This window comes from Bombus terrestris, chromosome 4 (genome assembly GCF_910591885.1).
Source record: "Bombus terrestris chromosome 4, iyBomTerr1.2, whole genome shotgun sequence".
Taxonomy (NCBI): domain Eukaryota; kingdom Metazoa; phylum Arthropoda; class Insecta; order Hymenoptera; family Apidae; genus Bombus; species Bombus terrestris.
The window spans coordinates 16,459,799-16,477,801 of record NC_063272.1 but is presented as its reverse complement, the minus strand read 5'-3'; the positions used below and the strand labels follow the sequence as shown (position 1 = coordinate 16,477,801).

The window sequence follows — 18,003 nt, the reverse complement described above, 5'->3', positions numbered from 1 at the left end:
CAAAGCTGTCGCCGCGGCACGTCGCAGGGACGGGTTCAAAAAGCGCGGCGAACTTCCACTTTAATAAGCCGGAGCTTCCTAAGAGCTCGGCCCACCCGTTTCCTTATCTGCTTCTTCTCCTCTCTCTTCTTCTTTTTCCGCTCGCGTTATATTTTTATTGCGCTCCGACTTTCTGCATTTTCGATGCAATTCCGACGTAAACCGTAGATATGCAAGCGGCCATGCAAATACCGTTCTATGAGGTAGTTGCTGGAACGTTACTGGAAGCTTTGGAATATTCTTTATTCTCCTTACTCAACCACCATCTTTTGCTTCTTCGACGCGAATGCTAATTGCAAGTGTTGCATTGTAGCAACTTGGCAAAACTTTTTTGTAACATTTGGCGCATTACCTTAAAACACGAATTTTAGATGATCTTCTGTGGCTTAATATCGCTTGACTCATGTTTACAGATTATACGATGATTTATTTTATGATGATACTTTTATGAAAGTTGAATCGACATATTTCTTTGCTACGATTTAAAGGAAATTCTATTATAGAATTTTTCTGTGACTTTGATTGTACGAGATAAGTACAAATAACAACAGCACATTAGTGTATCATTAAATGTGAAAACTTCTGTAATATGATTATTTGATTCTATAATGATATATGTTTCAATAATTATTTCGATACAGTGATTTAGTAAATAAATCAAATTAGCAGATACCAAGTAATCTAACAGGTTACACTACAGGTTGTAGCAAAGATACAATTGTATGTGATTAAAAATTAATCAAATAAGATGTGTAGTTAGATAAATAGACACCACACACCTAAAGATAATATTATCCAGTATCAAAATATTTCTTCCAATTATTTTTATCATTATAGTATACTTCACACAGAGCAAGCTAACAAATTCATTTTCAACATACACGAATAATTCATATTGTATCGTTTTCTTACAAAAAAATCATGTCCCTTGCACGTGTGACCGAATTTTAACATTTATTCTGTATTTTATGATTTTAATATTCCTTATGAAAAAGGTAGAGTGAGAGAAAGAGAAAGAGAAAGAAAAAACGAGGAAGTGAGAGAAAACCCAATAAACGTATACAATATTCATTTTGGCTGGCGTTGTGGATATAAAAAATTGCGTTCACATTAATATTTTCATGTATACCAAATAAAGGCACCACCTCGGGGAAAAAAGGCTGCGTTATACCTATCTTAACAATTTCCAGGGGACCAAGAGGCAGATTACGAGATGATGATAGAGAAGGAATATTAAAATTGCCGGTTAAAGAAGCTGCTTTTAACAATTTCCAGGAACTTTTGATAGGCAATGGAGCAATTTCATCCGCGTTTAGATGAGGATGTTATTTATTATGCCGCAGGGAATTTATCTCCCTTTGATCACAAAGAACGGCACTATTATTCATTCGTCCATGATAAAATATGCATTTAATGCCTCGTCACCGAGAAGATGAAGTATCTTAGAAACAAACGATTATTTATTTTTACCTAGTAACAGTTATTACTATTTAGCAATGTGAATAAACAGAGCTTCATACTAAAGAACTTTGAATGGTATTTCATTAAAATTTAATAGCAAAATTACTTCTAGGATATATATATATATACGTTCTTGTTATTTTCTAAATATGCAAAAATAGCATTTAGAATAATTTTAAATCTTAATCTTACAACAGTTTTTCATGGAAACTTTTGTTGTACCTATCGACGTATTAGCATGTTAGAATACTAATTGGTTATTAGGATAATGAAGTAATATGACATCATCCTTTATATCGAGCTATCGAGTATCAAGATATCGAGGTTTGAAGGTATCGAAATATCAAGAAATTGTGATATATACTGCTGTATCGAGACATTAAAGCATCAAGATTATCAAATATCAGAATGCGAAGTATTATCAGAAATTTAACATATGGAGATATCGAGGTATTGTATTATTTGGATACCATAGATATCATATACAAAGTACTACAATATCAAGACATCAAAGATATCGAATATTCAAACACTGATAACATTCGATTATTATAATTTTCTAACTTAATGTACGGCAGTTTAGACAGAAATAAGTATAATACCTACCTCCTTTCTAAATACACTAAAATTATGTGCCAAACGCATAATCAATACTATTTTCTTTTTTCGTGATTACATTCTGGCATGCCAGTGAATATTTCGCAATGTTTCTGCAAAATTCTAGCAATCAATATATTTCTGTTTAATCAAAACTATCGTTCTTCACAATCTTTCGCGAAAAAGTTCTTCTGCTCTTTATTTTCTCCACTTATGAATAAAAATACTGAAAACTATACAGGTCTATACTATACTATATTAGGTGTCAGTAAAAGCTACAAAAAAATTCGTCTGTTTTTCTTGAAAAGTCTAGCATTTTCGAAAAAGGCCACTAAAATCCAACAGGATAGACAGCCATTATCTCTGCGTTATACGAAGCATTAAGATACTGATTTCAAGGCGTTTCAGAAAAATATCTCCCGGAATTTCTCCTCGATTATCCGAAAATGGAGACATACACCGGATATCGAACGAACGGTAACATAACCAGGAATTGGAGGCAGTGGTATCCGAAACAGGTTTCCGGAACGGAAGCGACAACCGCACAACGAAACAATTGGGGATGCGGTAATTTCTCCGGCCGCACGATCATCGATGAAGCTTGTAGCGGTCGGCGCTCACGCAATTCAGTTCTGATTAGCCGGGGTACGATACGCCGGCATATTTAACTAACTAATGCAGTTGCAAATTAGCTATTAGTAGGTGTTACACGCAGTGGCAGATAGGCGCAGGAGTAATCAAATTAAATAGAATAGTTACTGTCTCCCATGTCGACGGTGAAACTACATAACCCTGTTAGCCTAACAGCGCAAAGTGTACGCGTACTGCTAGTATACACAGTACGAAGGATAGAAGACCATGTGCGTGCACAACGATGAGAAACGTGTGCATTAGCACACCGTGCGAATAACATGTATAAACAGGGATGATGCATAGGTGAAATCCCCGCGTATCCCTCGAGGATGTTATCAGTATCGCGTCTCCGTGTCTCCGGGAAAATATTGAAACGTCTGTCAAAGGAGAGAACGTGGCTGGAAAATCGAGTTTGACGGGGAATTGCTTGATACCGGGAAAGGAAGCTATTTTACTTTCTCAACACTGACAGAAGTATCATCCATCGACGCGTCTATGGCCACGTACAAAGTGTACGCAAATTCGATTTATGATACCGCGCGTATAGTAAAATTTCTCTTGGGATTAAGGAACCGAACGGGGAACGTTAAGTTTATTATTTCGTAATTTTCAGCGGAAAATTAGAGAATTATGAATTGGGAATATCTCGAGCGGAATTTGTAATTTTGCCGTGGATGTTTGTTACGAATAATTGTGTTTTTGGTGCGTGGAAATACGGAATGGTTGAAATTAAACTATTGTAGACGATAATAGTAATGTTTCACGGTATTTTTGTTTAAATAAGATTGTACGTCATTGTCATTGTAAATTGTAATGCAAACGTGCGCATACAAACTACTAAATCTTCAATTAGTTAAAAGCACATCTAATATTTAATTATGATGTTACTTGCTTTCATAACTGTTTTATGAACTTGAATTTTAAACTTTCAGATGATAATGCAATAAAATTTTCTGTATTATTATCGATATTAATCGAATTGAAGACGAAAGATTTGTCAGAGTACCTATTTTTAGAATGCAACATTTAAATGGATACTCGAAAAGAAGCTTTGGGATGCTTGTCGGGAACGCCTTATGCAAACGTTTACACACGATTGGATAACCATAGCACATGTATGGTACTGATGCAAATGCTAGAAGTGCGTTGGTATCGATATAAGCACAAACGACATGGGCGAGCCATTTAAACGGTAACAAGAGTGCCGTGTTACGGGAACGGAATTGGTGCACGGAACGAACGGACGGCCGATCGAACAAGTACCATAGACAGAATATTATCGGTTCATTATACCAGAACTTCGCCGTGGTTACAGTTAATCGAGTAATCATTGTTAAACTCGATCAATACGGTTAAGTTCCTGGAACGTTTGTACGCCTAAACGATCTAATATTTGGTATAGCTGATGTAAACGAAAGTTATTCGACGTGTGAGCCTCTTTTGCTGTTTTCTCAATGCGATTAGACTGGTCTAAGAAGTTATGCGGATAAAATAACGATATAGCGATCATATTATAGAATATAGGAAACTCTAAAGGACATGTAAAAATTGTTAAGAACGTAATTAATAATTTATTCTAGCATCTTTTCGATTACGATTTAATTCTCTTTCATTCTGTTCTTTTGTGCTGTACTTTTAAATCTTCTTTTAACTACACGTTAACTACACATCTGATAGTTAAAGCCTTTTTTACGATTAAAAATACGCGAATATTAAAACTTCTAAAATGTTCTACTATATTGTAATAATAAAACAAAAATTTAGATCCTTCTCAGAGACGGATGATCCATAGCCGGCAGATAAGTGAATCGAGACTCTGAAATTCCGAAACATTCAATTAAATTCCTACACAATAAATCACAAAGTTTCCCAGAATCTCACGTTGAAGCGATCGTTTAAGAGAGGGCAACGATTTGCTTGGACAGTACTAATACGCATATTTAGCGCATTTATACGAACCTGTGAAAGTTGCTCTGTCGTTGCCTCGGTCGCCAGTCTAGCCAAACCCTCCTCGTACCTCTCCAGGGCCGTCAGTCTAAGCAGCAAGTTTTGCAGCAATGCCGAAACTTCCTGCCTGGCCGCAGCGTCGACCGCAGCGACCTTCTGCGTGATGGACCTGACGTGGCCCATCACCCTCTCGTCCCGGAAATCGTACGGGAATGTTTCTGTCCATTCGGCTAGCAGCTGCACCAGTCGTGGCACGAAACGTTGCAGACGTTCCTGGAACACGCCAGACAGATTCCAACCGGTTCCACTTCCTCCCTTTTTATTAGTTCACTTGCTCGTACATGCGTTGCCAAACAAGTTTTAGATGAGATGCGGAAATTGGAACGCCACAGAATGCACATGCCCAACGAATCTTTCAGAACTTTCGAAAACTTGCGACCCTCTAGAGATTGCGAAGTGATGCGGATTATGCGGACTTATTAACGTTTTACATCTTTTGCTATTTAAGACGGTCAGAAAATAGAAAACAAGCATCAATATGCTTTGAGATAATTAGTCACTTTCTAGATTCGCTATTTGACAGATTTAAACGAGATTTAAAGTCGATAAAAATAGGGTTGAATCATTGTTCGAGACGAGTTTCGATCTATAAAGTAGTATTCATAATTTGGTTATCGCAATTACACTCGAACGAACGTGATTCTGTTATTTTTGCTTCGATAAGTTAACTATATCGCGTTATATCAAATATTGCATATCCATAATTATTTCCTTCGCAAATATAGATTATACAAGGCACAGACAAAGATGATATTAATAAGATGATGGTACATGTTTCACCAGTAAGTAAATCCCGCTCGAAAAATAACGCAAATCACCGTAAAATAACAAAACCACCATGACATTTGAACATCCGAATCTCTTTCATCCTGAACATACAGAAGAGAATGCACAATGAAAAAGACTAAAATACTAAAAAGCGCCAAGTGCAAAAGAACATAACTTTGAATTATAGAAGAAGCCGAAAAAAATAAAATCGGGCAAAAATATCAGTAAAGATACTAAAGCAGAAGACAGCAGCTAAACAAGAAGAAAAGAGAAGAATCGTCAGGGTGGAAATTCATTTGCCAGCGAAACATTTCTGGCCTGGATACGCGTGCTCGTTATTACAACTGGAACGAGAGCGAGCGTGCCAGGGTGATTCTCCGAGGGGGTGAATGCGAAAAGGGGGTCGAGCTTGCGAGACGATGAAACGATAATGCACGCTGTGGCCGTAAAGTGCACGCCCGGAAGGTTCTTGGTGGGCTTTTGTGGGACGGTTGCATTCGTGGCTCACCTTGCCACTATCTCCAGTCAGGTTTTGCTGATGCTCGCAGAGGGCGCAGACCTCGCCCAGGAGCTCGTGCGGCTTGATGAAGAGTCTGGCGCTCAGCAAAAAGGCGAAGAGGTACGCCCGATCGGGATAATATTCTTCGGTGGGTACCATATGCTGTACCAAGGCTTCCAGCGAGCCTGACACCAAGTTCCCGTCTCGATAGACCAGAGCCTGAAATGAAACACGGGTCTGGTTAATTGATCGTGATTACTCTAAGGCGCCTCTACGAACTTTCGTGGCGGTGAATTTACTTTGAGCTGCGAGAAGGAACAGTGACTTTTTGTTTGGAATTAAAATATCGCGAGGGTTATTGAATTTTCGATATAAATGGTTTGATGTATAAAGTATGTAAAGTATAATGTAATTATATAAGTACAGCGATTGTAATAATGAAGTAATAAATAAATCGATTTTTACTGGAAAAAGCTCGTCTGATTTGCTTGAGCATTTTATTAAGTATTACATATTTCAGCGTAATTTACATTTGTCGATTGACAATATTAATTGCACGTACAAATTGCAACTTACACGAACAAATATGTTAATCAATATGTTAATAACATTACCGGTTATGTGATATACCAGAGCAATAATTTGGCAATTATGTATAATGTATATTATGACATAATTTATACTATTATTAGGAATTCAATAGGAAATATGAATTTCGTAATAAATAACACGTATCATATGCGAATCTCGAAAACAGATTAATTTATTCTGGAATTCGTTTCTGTTCTTTCAAAAGCAAATAGGAAAGTCTAGGATTTAACCAGAATCAGCCCGTTAAAGCGAGATGACGTTGCAAAACTCACACATGATCAGCAGCTTTCCAGTTCTTTTGGGATATTTGCCAAATTCAACTGTTGTAAAAGATTAATCCTCTACATTCCAGCTACATAGTATTTTAACTTCTGTTTGCTTAAAATACATAGAGATCGATACCAACGAAATATCGTAGAAATAGCGGAAAATGCTCGTGAGTTTCAATAATGGCACATATAACTCTTTTGTCACCACTTATATTTATTTAGGAGACTGGAAGGAAATTGATACGAATGTTAACAGATCTGTAAATTGAGAAAACTGTGGATAAAATCAAATGTTAGTCGAATATTTTGTTATACGCGTATATAAAGGTTTTAAGCGTTTCTAACAATAATCCTCTACATAAGTATACATTTAATTCGTCGTTTCCCATATCCACGTTATCGTTGAAGAAAGATATTCGAAGTTGTAAGTTTCTATATTTTCGCGTAACCCTCGAATAATTAATAAAGCAATTCGTTTCATAAACGATTCACAAATCATCAAATGATAGTTTGTATCGTGTTAATTCTTGTCGAAGCGCTATTTAACGATAGATTAATACGTTATTAGCAAACATATTAATTAACGTAACGTCGTCGTCTGCCGATTAAATATGCTGATGCATAAAGCCGGATTTCATTGCAGAGGAAATACGCAGTCGCTCGATAATGTCGTTAAACCGATATTTTACGGGAAGCGTAGGTAGGATTTAAATTCGTTTGAATCACACAGAGAGACGGGCCATGAAACTGATTTCCGACGATTCGTTATTGGGACGGACTAAGCGCGATGTAATAATCGTTGAAATTTTACAGGCACGATTTTCGCGCGAATTTCAACATCAGGAACAGAGCCAACGGAGGCCCAAAGCCATATTTTGTAACTTTATAGTCGCATAAATATCTCACTTTATGATACTCTTAAAGTAAGAAGTAACGATGAATGAAAATCTGATTCTTTTTCGAAAGCTCTCAAACTAACAACGTGTAATAATAACATTCAGTTTGGTTCTTCCATTATTCTTTTTATAATATTTCCTTCTGGTATTTTTGGACAAATTAATAGAAATACGTCGTTTTAATTTTCTTATTAACCTGTACGATGTGTTTAAATTCTCATATATTTCAATATTTTAAGAAGACTTCGAATTCGATGCATTTATTAGAAGATGTATGTTACAATGAAGTTTGGGAAAAGAAGAATTCGTGTGATATACGTACCATACTTAAGAAAATTTTCTATGATAACTAGACTGCTGATATTTACATAGATTCAAATTTTTGTGACCATGATTCGAAAATGGGGACCTCCGCAAACATATATTTCGCCTACTGAACGTTATAACTCGATATTCTTTAAATCCATAAATGCATAAAAATTCACAATTGCAATTAATCAATGATAATCTAAATACTTTTATAAACTATTATGTAAATTACAATAACCATGCCAGAATACTATTTTCACACGATTATCTTGATTATGATATAGCGTTTTCTGTAAGATTATCGTGTTTTCGAGATGGCCATCTGACTTGGACGTTCCTTTTAATGTTCACGAAGCTTTAACGGAACAGTGTAACGACAGAAACTTTTCGAAGTTGGTACGTGTACGAAATCAGAAATTCGTTTCGGTAGAGGGACAGTCGAATGCCTGGAGCTTTTCATTCGGTCCTGGAACAAAGTTTCTACCTGTGTCCTGTTAAATCTGCGAGCCATTAAAGTTGCGCGAACCGGCTAGGTAAAGCCCAGCCAACTCGCTGAGGATTCAAATGGCTTAAACTTATCGCGGGCTAATACAGTATTGACGGGGTAGAATTCCTCCCTCGTAAACTTGCCATCGACGAGGAATCGCGAAGAAGGGAAAAAAGGAGGAGAGGTTCATCCTCAGGATCTGGTTCGACGAAAAACTTACCGTTTCTATTCGAAATTTACGCTTCCGCAGAGTTTAGCTCGATTCGCCGACTGCAAATGAACCACGATGTCACGCGATAGAAAATCTTGCAAAGTTTTTTGCTAATTCTATCTTGGTTAATTGCAGCTCGTGGTACAGTAAATGCTTCTAAATAGTAAATTGAAGTTAAATGAAATCAGCGATGCGAAGAGAGAATAGAGGTATAATTTCAAAATAGAAGAGCATAAATTCTCGAAGAATTACCGAGATGATGATTTCACGAGATCACATTATCTTCCAAAGGTCTTCGAACGAATTGAAGAAGGAAATGATGAATTTTTTTATGTATTTGTGAGCTATAAAAGGCATCTTATTTCTATACTCGTGTTTAGAATAGTTGAAAGATTTGTCAAAATATATATATAAAACACGGAAGAATATGAATAATAAGCAGTATGCAACAAACTGCAAGTAGAATTTAAAATATTTTTTATAATTCTCAATTAAATGTAAGTGAATTTAAGATTTCTGTAAAATGTATTATTTACTGTATTATTGTACTATATATTTATTAAAGTACGTATCTTCCTTTATTTCAAGTATTCTACGTTTACGACAAAGTAATTAAAGAATATTAATTTACATTTAACGTATTGTATCGCAGTTACAATTTAAGTACTATTATAAGGTTCTATTGTAGCAAATGAATCGTGAGCAGTGGACAGAAAAGATACTGAGTTCAAATAACGTTCCTTTTTGAATTATAAATAAATATTGAATCGCTCGAAGAGAATAGGATTTTAATGGATAATAGAAGAATAACTTGGAACTAAAATGATTTCCTTTTATACGTCATATCAAACAGACTTAAAGGCATCGAGTTAATCTATACACCTAATGAAAAGCATTCTAGATTGCAAGAATGACACAGAAAGAACTAGAGCTTCAAATAATCGATCCAATTCTGTTAGGAACTCGTCTGAAATTCATCGAGGTACTCGCTTCTCATTCACTGTTTCCTCATTCACCCTTTCCTGGCTTCTACGAAACAATTACCGCGTACCTCGTCCTAATCGTTCCATGCGCCAAGGCTATGCAATGAGGCACGGAGTATACCTCACTTAGGAGGAGGCTGGCTGTTTTTCAAGAAACCGGACAATTGCGGTGCGCGTTTAATCGCAAAAGAAACCGGGAAAACAAATCCGCGAAACCGGGTCTGCCCGCGTTTTAGCTAAACTTTTGTCGTCGCTGTAACAATCGCGGCCATTCAGCGTCAGGAATCTAGCGTCGCTTCTGTCCGAAAAAAAGAAAAAAAGAGAAAGAAAGATAAAAGGGGAAGAAAGGAGAAAGGCGAGGAGAAAACGCGGCTCGGCGGGACGAAGAAAACGCACGGTCCACCCGTTATAAAACATTCCAACGTCACCGGACTATCCGAGCTTCTACAGGCTGCGGCCGTTCGTTTTTGTTTTCGTCATCGATCCTGCTTCCCACCTGCCAGACACCGTTTCTCCTTTCCTCTTTCTCACCCGTGTTTAAACCGCTTTTGTTTTGCGCCTCGTTTTGCGTCCAGACATGGGAATAGCCTGGAATAAGTTAACGATAAGGCTACAGTGACTAGCATTAACGTTTGGATATTTCATGAAATTCGAGAATTATTTCGTTTGGTTATTCTTTCTTCTTTGGAACAGGTACGCGCGTTAAATAAATTGGTTCAGTAGTACGTTCGTTTATGTTTTCCTAAAAATGCACATCTAGTGTCGTTATTCTCATGTAAAATTTATCTAATCAGCGAGTAATTTATTTATCCTATTCTTTTCATTCGTGTATCTTTATATTCTTTAGACAATTTTTATAACGTTCTCCAAAATATGTGTATTAATAAAAGGAGAATAGATCTATTGCTCGACTCAGTAAAATGTATGTTTCTATCAAATGAAATATTTACCTTAATATATTAAAATAAACTTATTAAAAGCAAATGTGTACAAGATTAACGTTGCGCACATCCTGGTACCAGAATATTAATACGAGTCACTGTATATGAATTTGTCAGAAGATATATTAATTAACTCCATAAACAGGAAAATAGGATAATAATGTTACGAATATTTGTTGATTTTCTATAGAATTTCATTTACTTGAATTTATTATGAGTCTTAATTTAAAATTTACTATTATAGTAATTTAGGTAATTCGAATAACAAATTTACAGTAAAATTTACAATATACTTTCTGTAATTCTTCTGAAAGAAAGTCGTTCAATTCTAACGTTCAATCCCGAGGAAATAAATGCTGCATTTTCTATGGGGAAAAAGAGACTACGAAACAATGATAAGGAAGTTTTCGTAATTAGAAGACAGCTATAATCGAACGACGACTTCCGTCTTAAGGAGGCAATAAAGCAAACGACTGGAAACTTTCGTTCTAGAAATCGTCGGGTTATTTCCGCCATTTCTGTCGTTTTGTTCCGATTCGGTATTGTCCCTCGCTTCATTTTTCTCCATATTCTAATACTAATTCTATATCCATTCCGCCGTAAGCAATCCTAACAATTATAGCAATTTTAATCTTTTAGTAATCAAGTAAAAAGGAAAATTCTGAGATTCGTACAAAAGTCATTGAAGACTCAATGGGAAGCAAATTTTTCCAAGTATTGAGAATTATGCCGTGAAAAAGTATACATAAAACTATGATACTAAATATTTGTCGTATCGTTATTTTATTTCCATAATGTCAAATACGATTATTAATATTCTATTCCATATTTACCGAGTAAAACTTTGTTCAGCTCGCCTTCAATATATCAAGGGAAAAACCACAGACAGTCTCCGCAAGATTAATCTCGTTACTAATCCACTAATCCCAATCCAGACACGTTTGCCGACATACGTACCACGCAAGTTCTTTGAACGACGACGGCGTGCCACAATTTTGAATTCGTTTAGCGATTCGAGGTGCTCAGTAGGGAGCAAGGAGCGTCGTGTAGCGAGAAAATTTCATTTCTAGGCGAGACGAGCGGATTAGAAACCGTCAAAGTCATCCGGGTTCCGGCGTTATTTCCCGCTACGTCGAAAGACAATCAACCGTTGCAGAAGATCGAGAATGGAGATAGATTCACCTGGTTGATGCACGTTGCCCTCGAGAACGAAAGCAGAAGCGCTGGTAATAAGTGATCGCGAAATAATGAAGATTCTTTGAGAGCTCCGACGAAATTTATCTAGCCTGATGGAATCCATTAGAGCTCGTTTTCCTTTTTCTTTTTCTTTATTTTGAGAAAACTCTTCGTACTCGCGAGAAAAATACGGCGGTAAAAGATAAAAGGTCAGCTGAACTGAAAATGGAAACGAGAGTTTTAGAAATTAACCGATCGAGGAATTCGAAGAACTCGAGGACTCGAGGAAGGCTGAAATTAAGAGGATGAATTTTTGTTTCCTGATATTAATTTGTTGTATATAAAATGGATAATTTTACAAATGTGTAGAATTACCCAAAATTTAGTATATTATTACGTACAATACTTATTTCAAATTATTTAGAGAAAAAATTGATCGTCTCGTTTCCAACTACCTAGTAAAATGAAAACTTTTCAATATGAATTGGATCATCGATCGTCGATGACATTTTGTAGCTCGTGGACAGCGATAAAGAGACAGAGTAGAGAAATAAGAAAATATGGTAACATATCACGAATAGAAGCGTTAAGGTTTTGATTGATGTAGTGGAAGTTGCGATTCTATGTTTGAGTTTCGCTGCACAGCTATTTTACTAGCGAAGAGTGAAAATGAGTTTTCGATCGTTGAAGACTGTTAGAAAGTAGTTTTAGCAATGTTTCAGTTATCGTGTGCGATGGGCTGGTTGCAATAGAAAGTCATTAATATTACGATCAGAATATTTGTTATTTCTGTGAAAGTTCTCACTAAGAGGAGGAATACATCACTGATAATTATCGATAGAGATAGTTGTTTATTTGCATCTAATATGCATGTTCAGTCGAAGATGTTGCGAATATTTAAGATGGTGTTTCTATAAGACAAAATAAAAACACGACGAATAATGAGACAATTGAATTTCGAGCTTGATTTATCAATTATTATCAAGAAAAATTTTCTCAGCCGCAATGGTATTTTAGTTGATCTTTTACCACAACGCAGGTTATTGTCACAACTAATATGACAGATTTCAGACGAACTTTTAGAGATAATAGCCTGTTCAATGTTACGTTATTTATTTCGTTCTCATTTTAGCATATTGAAGTGTCTCTTATATCTCTCATCATTTATTTTCGACCATCCAGTATATATCAAAAGAACCTCATTACTTATGGGATAACCTGGTATAATAAATCAGTCGTATGGAACAAAGCGTCGATCAAACGAGACAACAAAATCTACCAATGCAGGGTGTCGTTGATACCGATAGCTTCAGGCGAGCGCGAAATTTACGGGTAGACTTTATGAAAAGCTGCTCGCCACGCAAACGTATCCAAGCTGAGCTTGCAAAAGCTTAAGCGAAAAGATCACTATCGCGTGAGGTTGCGCGCGCGGAAAGATTGTAAACTTTATTGCTTCGTGGATCCTCCGGATATAAAAAGAGAGCGATTTATATGTATTTTTCCGGACATTGTTTTTAAACAGCGAAGTATTGAGAAACGGGCTGAGTTCATTATGTACAGGTGAGTGATAATGACAAGAATGAATGATTCAATTTCAAGTGATATCACAGGTAATCTGCTAATATTTGAAAGACTATTAGTTAGTACCTTAAAAAATATGCTCATGTGGAAATTGATAAATTAAATTAAGTTATCGTTTGATTCCATTTATGAATTTAATATTTCGATTATTTTTACGAACTATATGAACTTCTGAAACCTAGTGCCTGCGCATTTAGTCACGATAGATGAGTCGTAAATCCATGACAGGAGTAATTCGTAGACACGAGGTTTCCTTTCCCGTGGGACAGGTCTCTCCGTTGACCTGCGCTATTACTTTGATAACCTCGCAGTTATCAAGATGTGTGCGAGGTCCTAAGAGGACTGTCCAAGTTCTCAGACGTTCAATGATTCATTAGCTACTCATTTCTCGTAATTCCACATAAATCGTCGTACATAGTACTTTAGCAAATTTTATTCTAATTTAATAGAATTGACATGTCAAATTACTTCTCTGGAATTAACTCGTAATAAATTACAAATTGATATATTTGCCGATGTGTAAGTTACACCACGACAAAACGAATTGGATGCTTAAAACGAACAGTTAATTAAAATGGAAGTACAAGCTGGAAAATTAAAAACGATAATAAAAATAAACTAAACTCTGAGCGATAGCTTTTAATAGCCACCCTAAGATTCTATATTTTACATACTAACGACGTTGATTTATATTAACTGCATTTGTAACAAAACTGCTTAGTCTACGGCACTTGCGATATGCCGTAGAGTTACCGAGTTTGCCACTTCTGTCGCGTCATTATATCAGCGTGACGTAACTGCCAGATGTAAGGATTGTAAAGCCGTGTATGTTCGCGATTTCAGCGATAGTATAGCGACACGAATCGCTCGCGATGGGCGTCCCTTTCATTTCAAGGAGGTCAGCCGTGCTTCTATTCCGGCGAAATTGGATGGAACGAGGGTGCAAGTGATCACGATAACAAATTTTCCAGCAGCGACGCTGGAAAATACGAAACGACGCCGGCCAGAGATTGCAGTTTACGAGCTGGATAGCGATAGCGCGACTAGGAAAATTTCGTCCAGGATCATGTGCCGGGCCCTTTGTCCACTAATCTTATCGTACTTTCTTTGCAGCAACTTAATGGAATTTTAAACGTCCATCTTATCGCTCTACCAACGATAGCTGCGAAGGCTAGCAGCTACGTAGTTGGAATCCTGATGAAGGACTGACGTTTGGATAAAACTTGTACCGTTTTTATTAGTAGTATGTTGCAGCATTCTTCAAACTACAATTTCATTTGTTACTTCTATATATTCTCAAATATTATAACGATCATTTATTATCACTAGAACTATTAGGATGTTCAAAATAACCAGTTCAGATAGTATTTTCATGGTAATTTGATACATTCACAACGGTTTTTGGGAAATGTTAATGTTCGAACTTTTAGCATGGATGAAGGTTTCTTCTTTCGCTTGTTTCACGTGTCTTTTCAAAAAATAGCTTTCATTTTAATTATTTCTTGATAGGAAATATCTGGCGGTAGACTTTGAATGTAGGAAGGAGAATTTAGCGTAAATATTTGTTTGCAATTTCCTCGTAATACCTAGGTCTTTATGATACGTTGAACAGAGAATCAGATTAACTTCCTGTTGTCGAATTGTTTTACGTTTTCAAGTATCCTAATTGTTCTATGTTATGTAATATATTTAAGAATTATTTCGGTATATTTATTCAGACGTAAAATTGTATAACTCTAATTGTAGGAGTTTCTTATCAACCGATGAAACTTCTACGTAACTGCTTGAAGCAGAAATATTTTCCTATAAATGAAATGTAACTGAATGTGCCTTACAAATTGAATATTTCAGATACCACTGTTAAAGTAATTTAGCATTCTGAGAGGCTTAAGTTACAAGAAGTAAAGGAAAATGGCACGGTGGCGAAGAAAATAATCAACAACCGCGCTTAATCTCCTAGTAAGGTAAAAGGGACCACTCGTCAAGAGACCGTGTTTAATTAACCGTTGTTGCAATTAATTTACGTGAGAACCAGAGTGAAAAGTTATTTATTCTTTAATTAAACTCTGGGGGGAGCCGGTGAGTTCGAACGATTAAAAATTGTTAACGCGTAATTTACCTTGATATTCGCCGAACTTCTTTAACAAGAATATAAATTACGAAATCTCAGCGAACTTCCTATGTGAAAAACATCAAGCATTTAACAGTTTAATTATAACTTCGTTTATTACAAAGTGCCACACGTTTGTAATCAAATTGTCTCGTACGTAAAGTGTTCTTAACTCACTATGCTTCAACTTCAATCTTATTCAACTTCAAAGACCATAGAAATATTCGGGACATTTTTCAATTACATTTAATTTATAAAGTTACGTAAAGTTGCTTGTACGCAAGAAAATTAAAATTAAAATTGTCATTAAAAAATTAAACAAAATTAAAAATATCATAGGTAGCAATATTAAAAAAAAAGACTGCTCTTGTGTTCTATAAAATAAAACATCAAAGCATATTCGGAAGTCATCGTAAAAATTGTCGTCTATACGAAGAAAATAAAGAAAGTAGAAAATATTTTTGAAAACATCTCAAAGAATAAAACTTATCAAAATAAAGCTACATTCAAGATTGACAAAAAGCCGGCTTCATTTTCGAAAGAAAATTAAGTTTAAAACCCCGTCAGGTTTACGTGGATTTATTTAGTTTTCCAATAGGCAAAAGTAGAAACTAGAGTTTTAAATAAAAAATTAGTCCAGCACGCGTTTACTTGACAAATTTTCTGACTCGTTTCAACTTTCGCATATGTCGAATATTCTCCGTCCGATCCACTCTTGTCCAATCGGAAATTGATCAATTACGCGTGTACTTGCCAGGTTTTCAAACCCGATTTTCTCAAAAATGAAACTTCCAATTTAAGTTTCGCTTCCAGTCATATAATTTCCTTGATCCCATTTGTGCCACGAATTACGAACCACCCTCTGTACATCCCCTCCTCTCTAAACAGCAATTCGTAGAATAAAATTTACGTTCTACTTAACCTTTACTCCCAGTGCAATACAATGTAACACGGCGAAGTCGTCGCTGTTTAATATTTAGCGTTAGCGTTTTAATAAAATGGACCCGCGATCGCCTTTGAATTCACCAGGGGCAAAAACGGACACGGAACTGGTGAGCATTTTCCAACGCTTTCTACATTATGCACGACGAAGACATAGAGTCAGACCGAAAAAGAAAGAGAGAGAGAGAGAGAGAGAGACAGAAGAAAAAAGAAAATAGCGAGCAATGGGCGAGGAAAATGGGGGTAAACAATGGTGGGAGAGGTTCAGAAGGGCAAATTCAGAGCCACGCTGGCTGGATCCTTTGTTATACCACGTTGAGTCTTCCTTTCTTTTCTATTCATTTCATTGCACCGCGCTAACAGCATGCTTTCCCACTCTTTCCAAACCCTCGACCCTTTCGTGCGGTGGTTTCTATACATCCGGCTTAATAAAACGTTCAACACTCTTTCGTTGTTACATCGTGCGTCTACCAACTTCCAATCCTCTCATGTTCGGCCATACTTACTCTCCTTTTGCTTTTAAATGTCGCGGAATGCGATTAAAATGCATAGAAAGAGGGCGGGCAGGAAAAAATGTAAATCATTTCCTTTTTCATCGAGGTAAACGCGTCCCTTGCTGGTAAACTTTTATATTTGTGCGATGAAGACGAGAAATGTGTAACTTTGTCCTCGTTGAAATTAATTGGATTATGCGAGGAGCTTGAGTTAAGGATGTCTTTAACCTTTGTGCAAATGACAGCACGTTAAATATTTAAAATACGATGATTAAGCAATAAGATGTTTATAAAAGATATATTTTATAAATTGAAATAAACTTCAGAACGACAATAAAAAATCGATGAATAACTTTCAGAAGTAACGGTAAACTGGCACATGAAGAATCAAGGCAACATGACGTTCTAAGTTAACGTCCCACTTCATAAGCACGGCGCGCGTGTAAACAGCGCGAGTTGCAGATTGAACGCGAAATTGTAACTTTCTGTGCTTTCTCGTACGCTTCCGCGGAAACTCGCGGAAAGACGATATAAAGGATAGCCTCTTACTGCTTGTACCAAAGTGAAACGAGAAACATGCCGGGAGAAAACGCGCAGACGAGATATTCTGCTCGTATAAATACGAATTATGGAAATACGGCAGATGTGACCGCGGAAAATTGAAAAATCGATGCAAATCAGCGCGCCTAAGTCTGCTCATAGCGAAGTTCCGCCAACTCAAATTACGTATGTTACTCATGTACTTATTCAGGACTAACAAACTTCCCGTACATTTCGATAAGGTGGTTCGATAAAAAATTTCTTAGCAAGTTGTTCCGAGTTTCCGATTCCTTACTTTCCCAGATAGATTTTGTGTAAAAATGTCAAATATTTGAAATGCAATAAATATGATTTTCTTGTTATTAATATATGATATTTATTACAAATTTATTTATACCAAAAATTATCCCCACTTTTTGCCAATTTTTCACGTATTTTGATGAGAAGTTCCGATTATGTTGAGGTTGAC

At 36.3% G+C, this 18,003-nt stretch overlaps 1 protein-coding gene across 1 annotated transcript in view; it reads right to left on the bottom strand.

Annotated features, from left to right (window-relative positions):
- The window catches only part of LOC100645439, a 707,019-nt gene that overhangs the window by 40,557 nt on the left and 648,459 nt on the right, over positions 1 to 18,003 (bottom strand). The window contains exons 6-7 of the mRNA XM_048405181.1: positions 6,014 to 6,223; positions 4,690 to 4,950 (exon numbers count right to left, since the gene is read on the bottom strand). Coding sequence (XP_048261138.1) covers positions 4,690 to 4,950; positions 6,014 to 6,223 — 471 coding nt within the window. The remainder of the gene's footprint in view (positions 1 to 4,689; positions 4,951 to 6,013; positions 6,224 to 18,003) is intronic.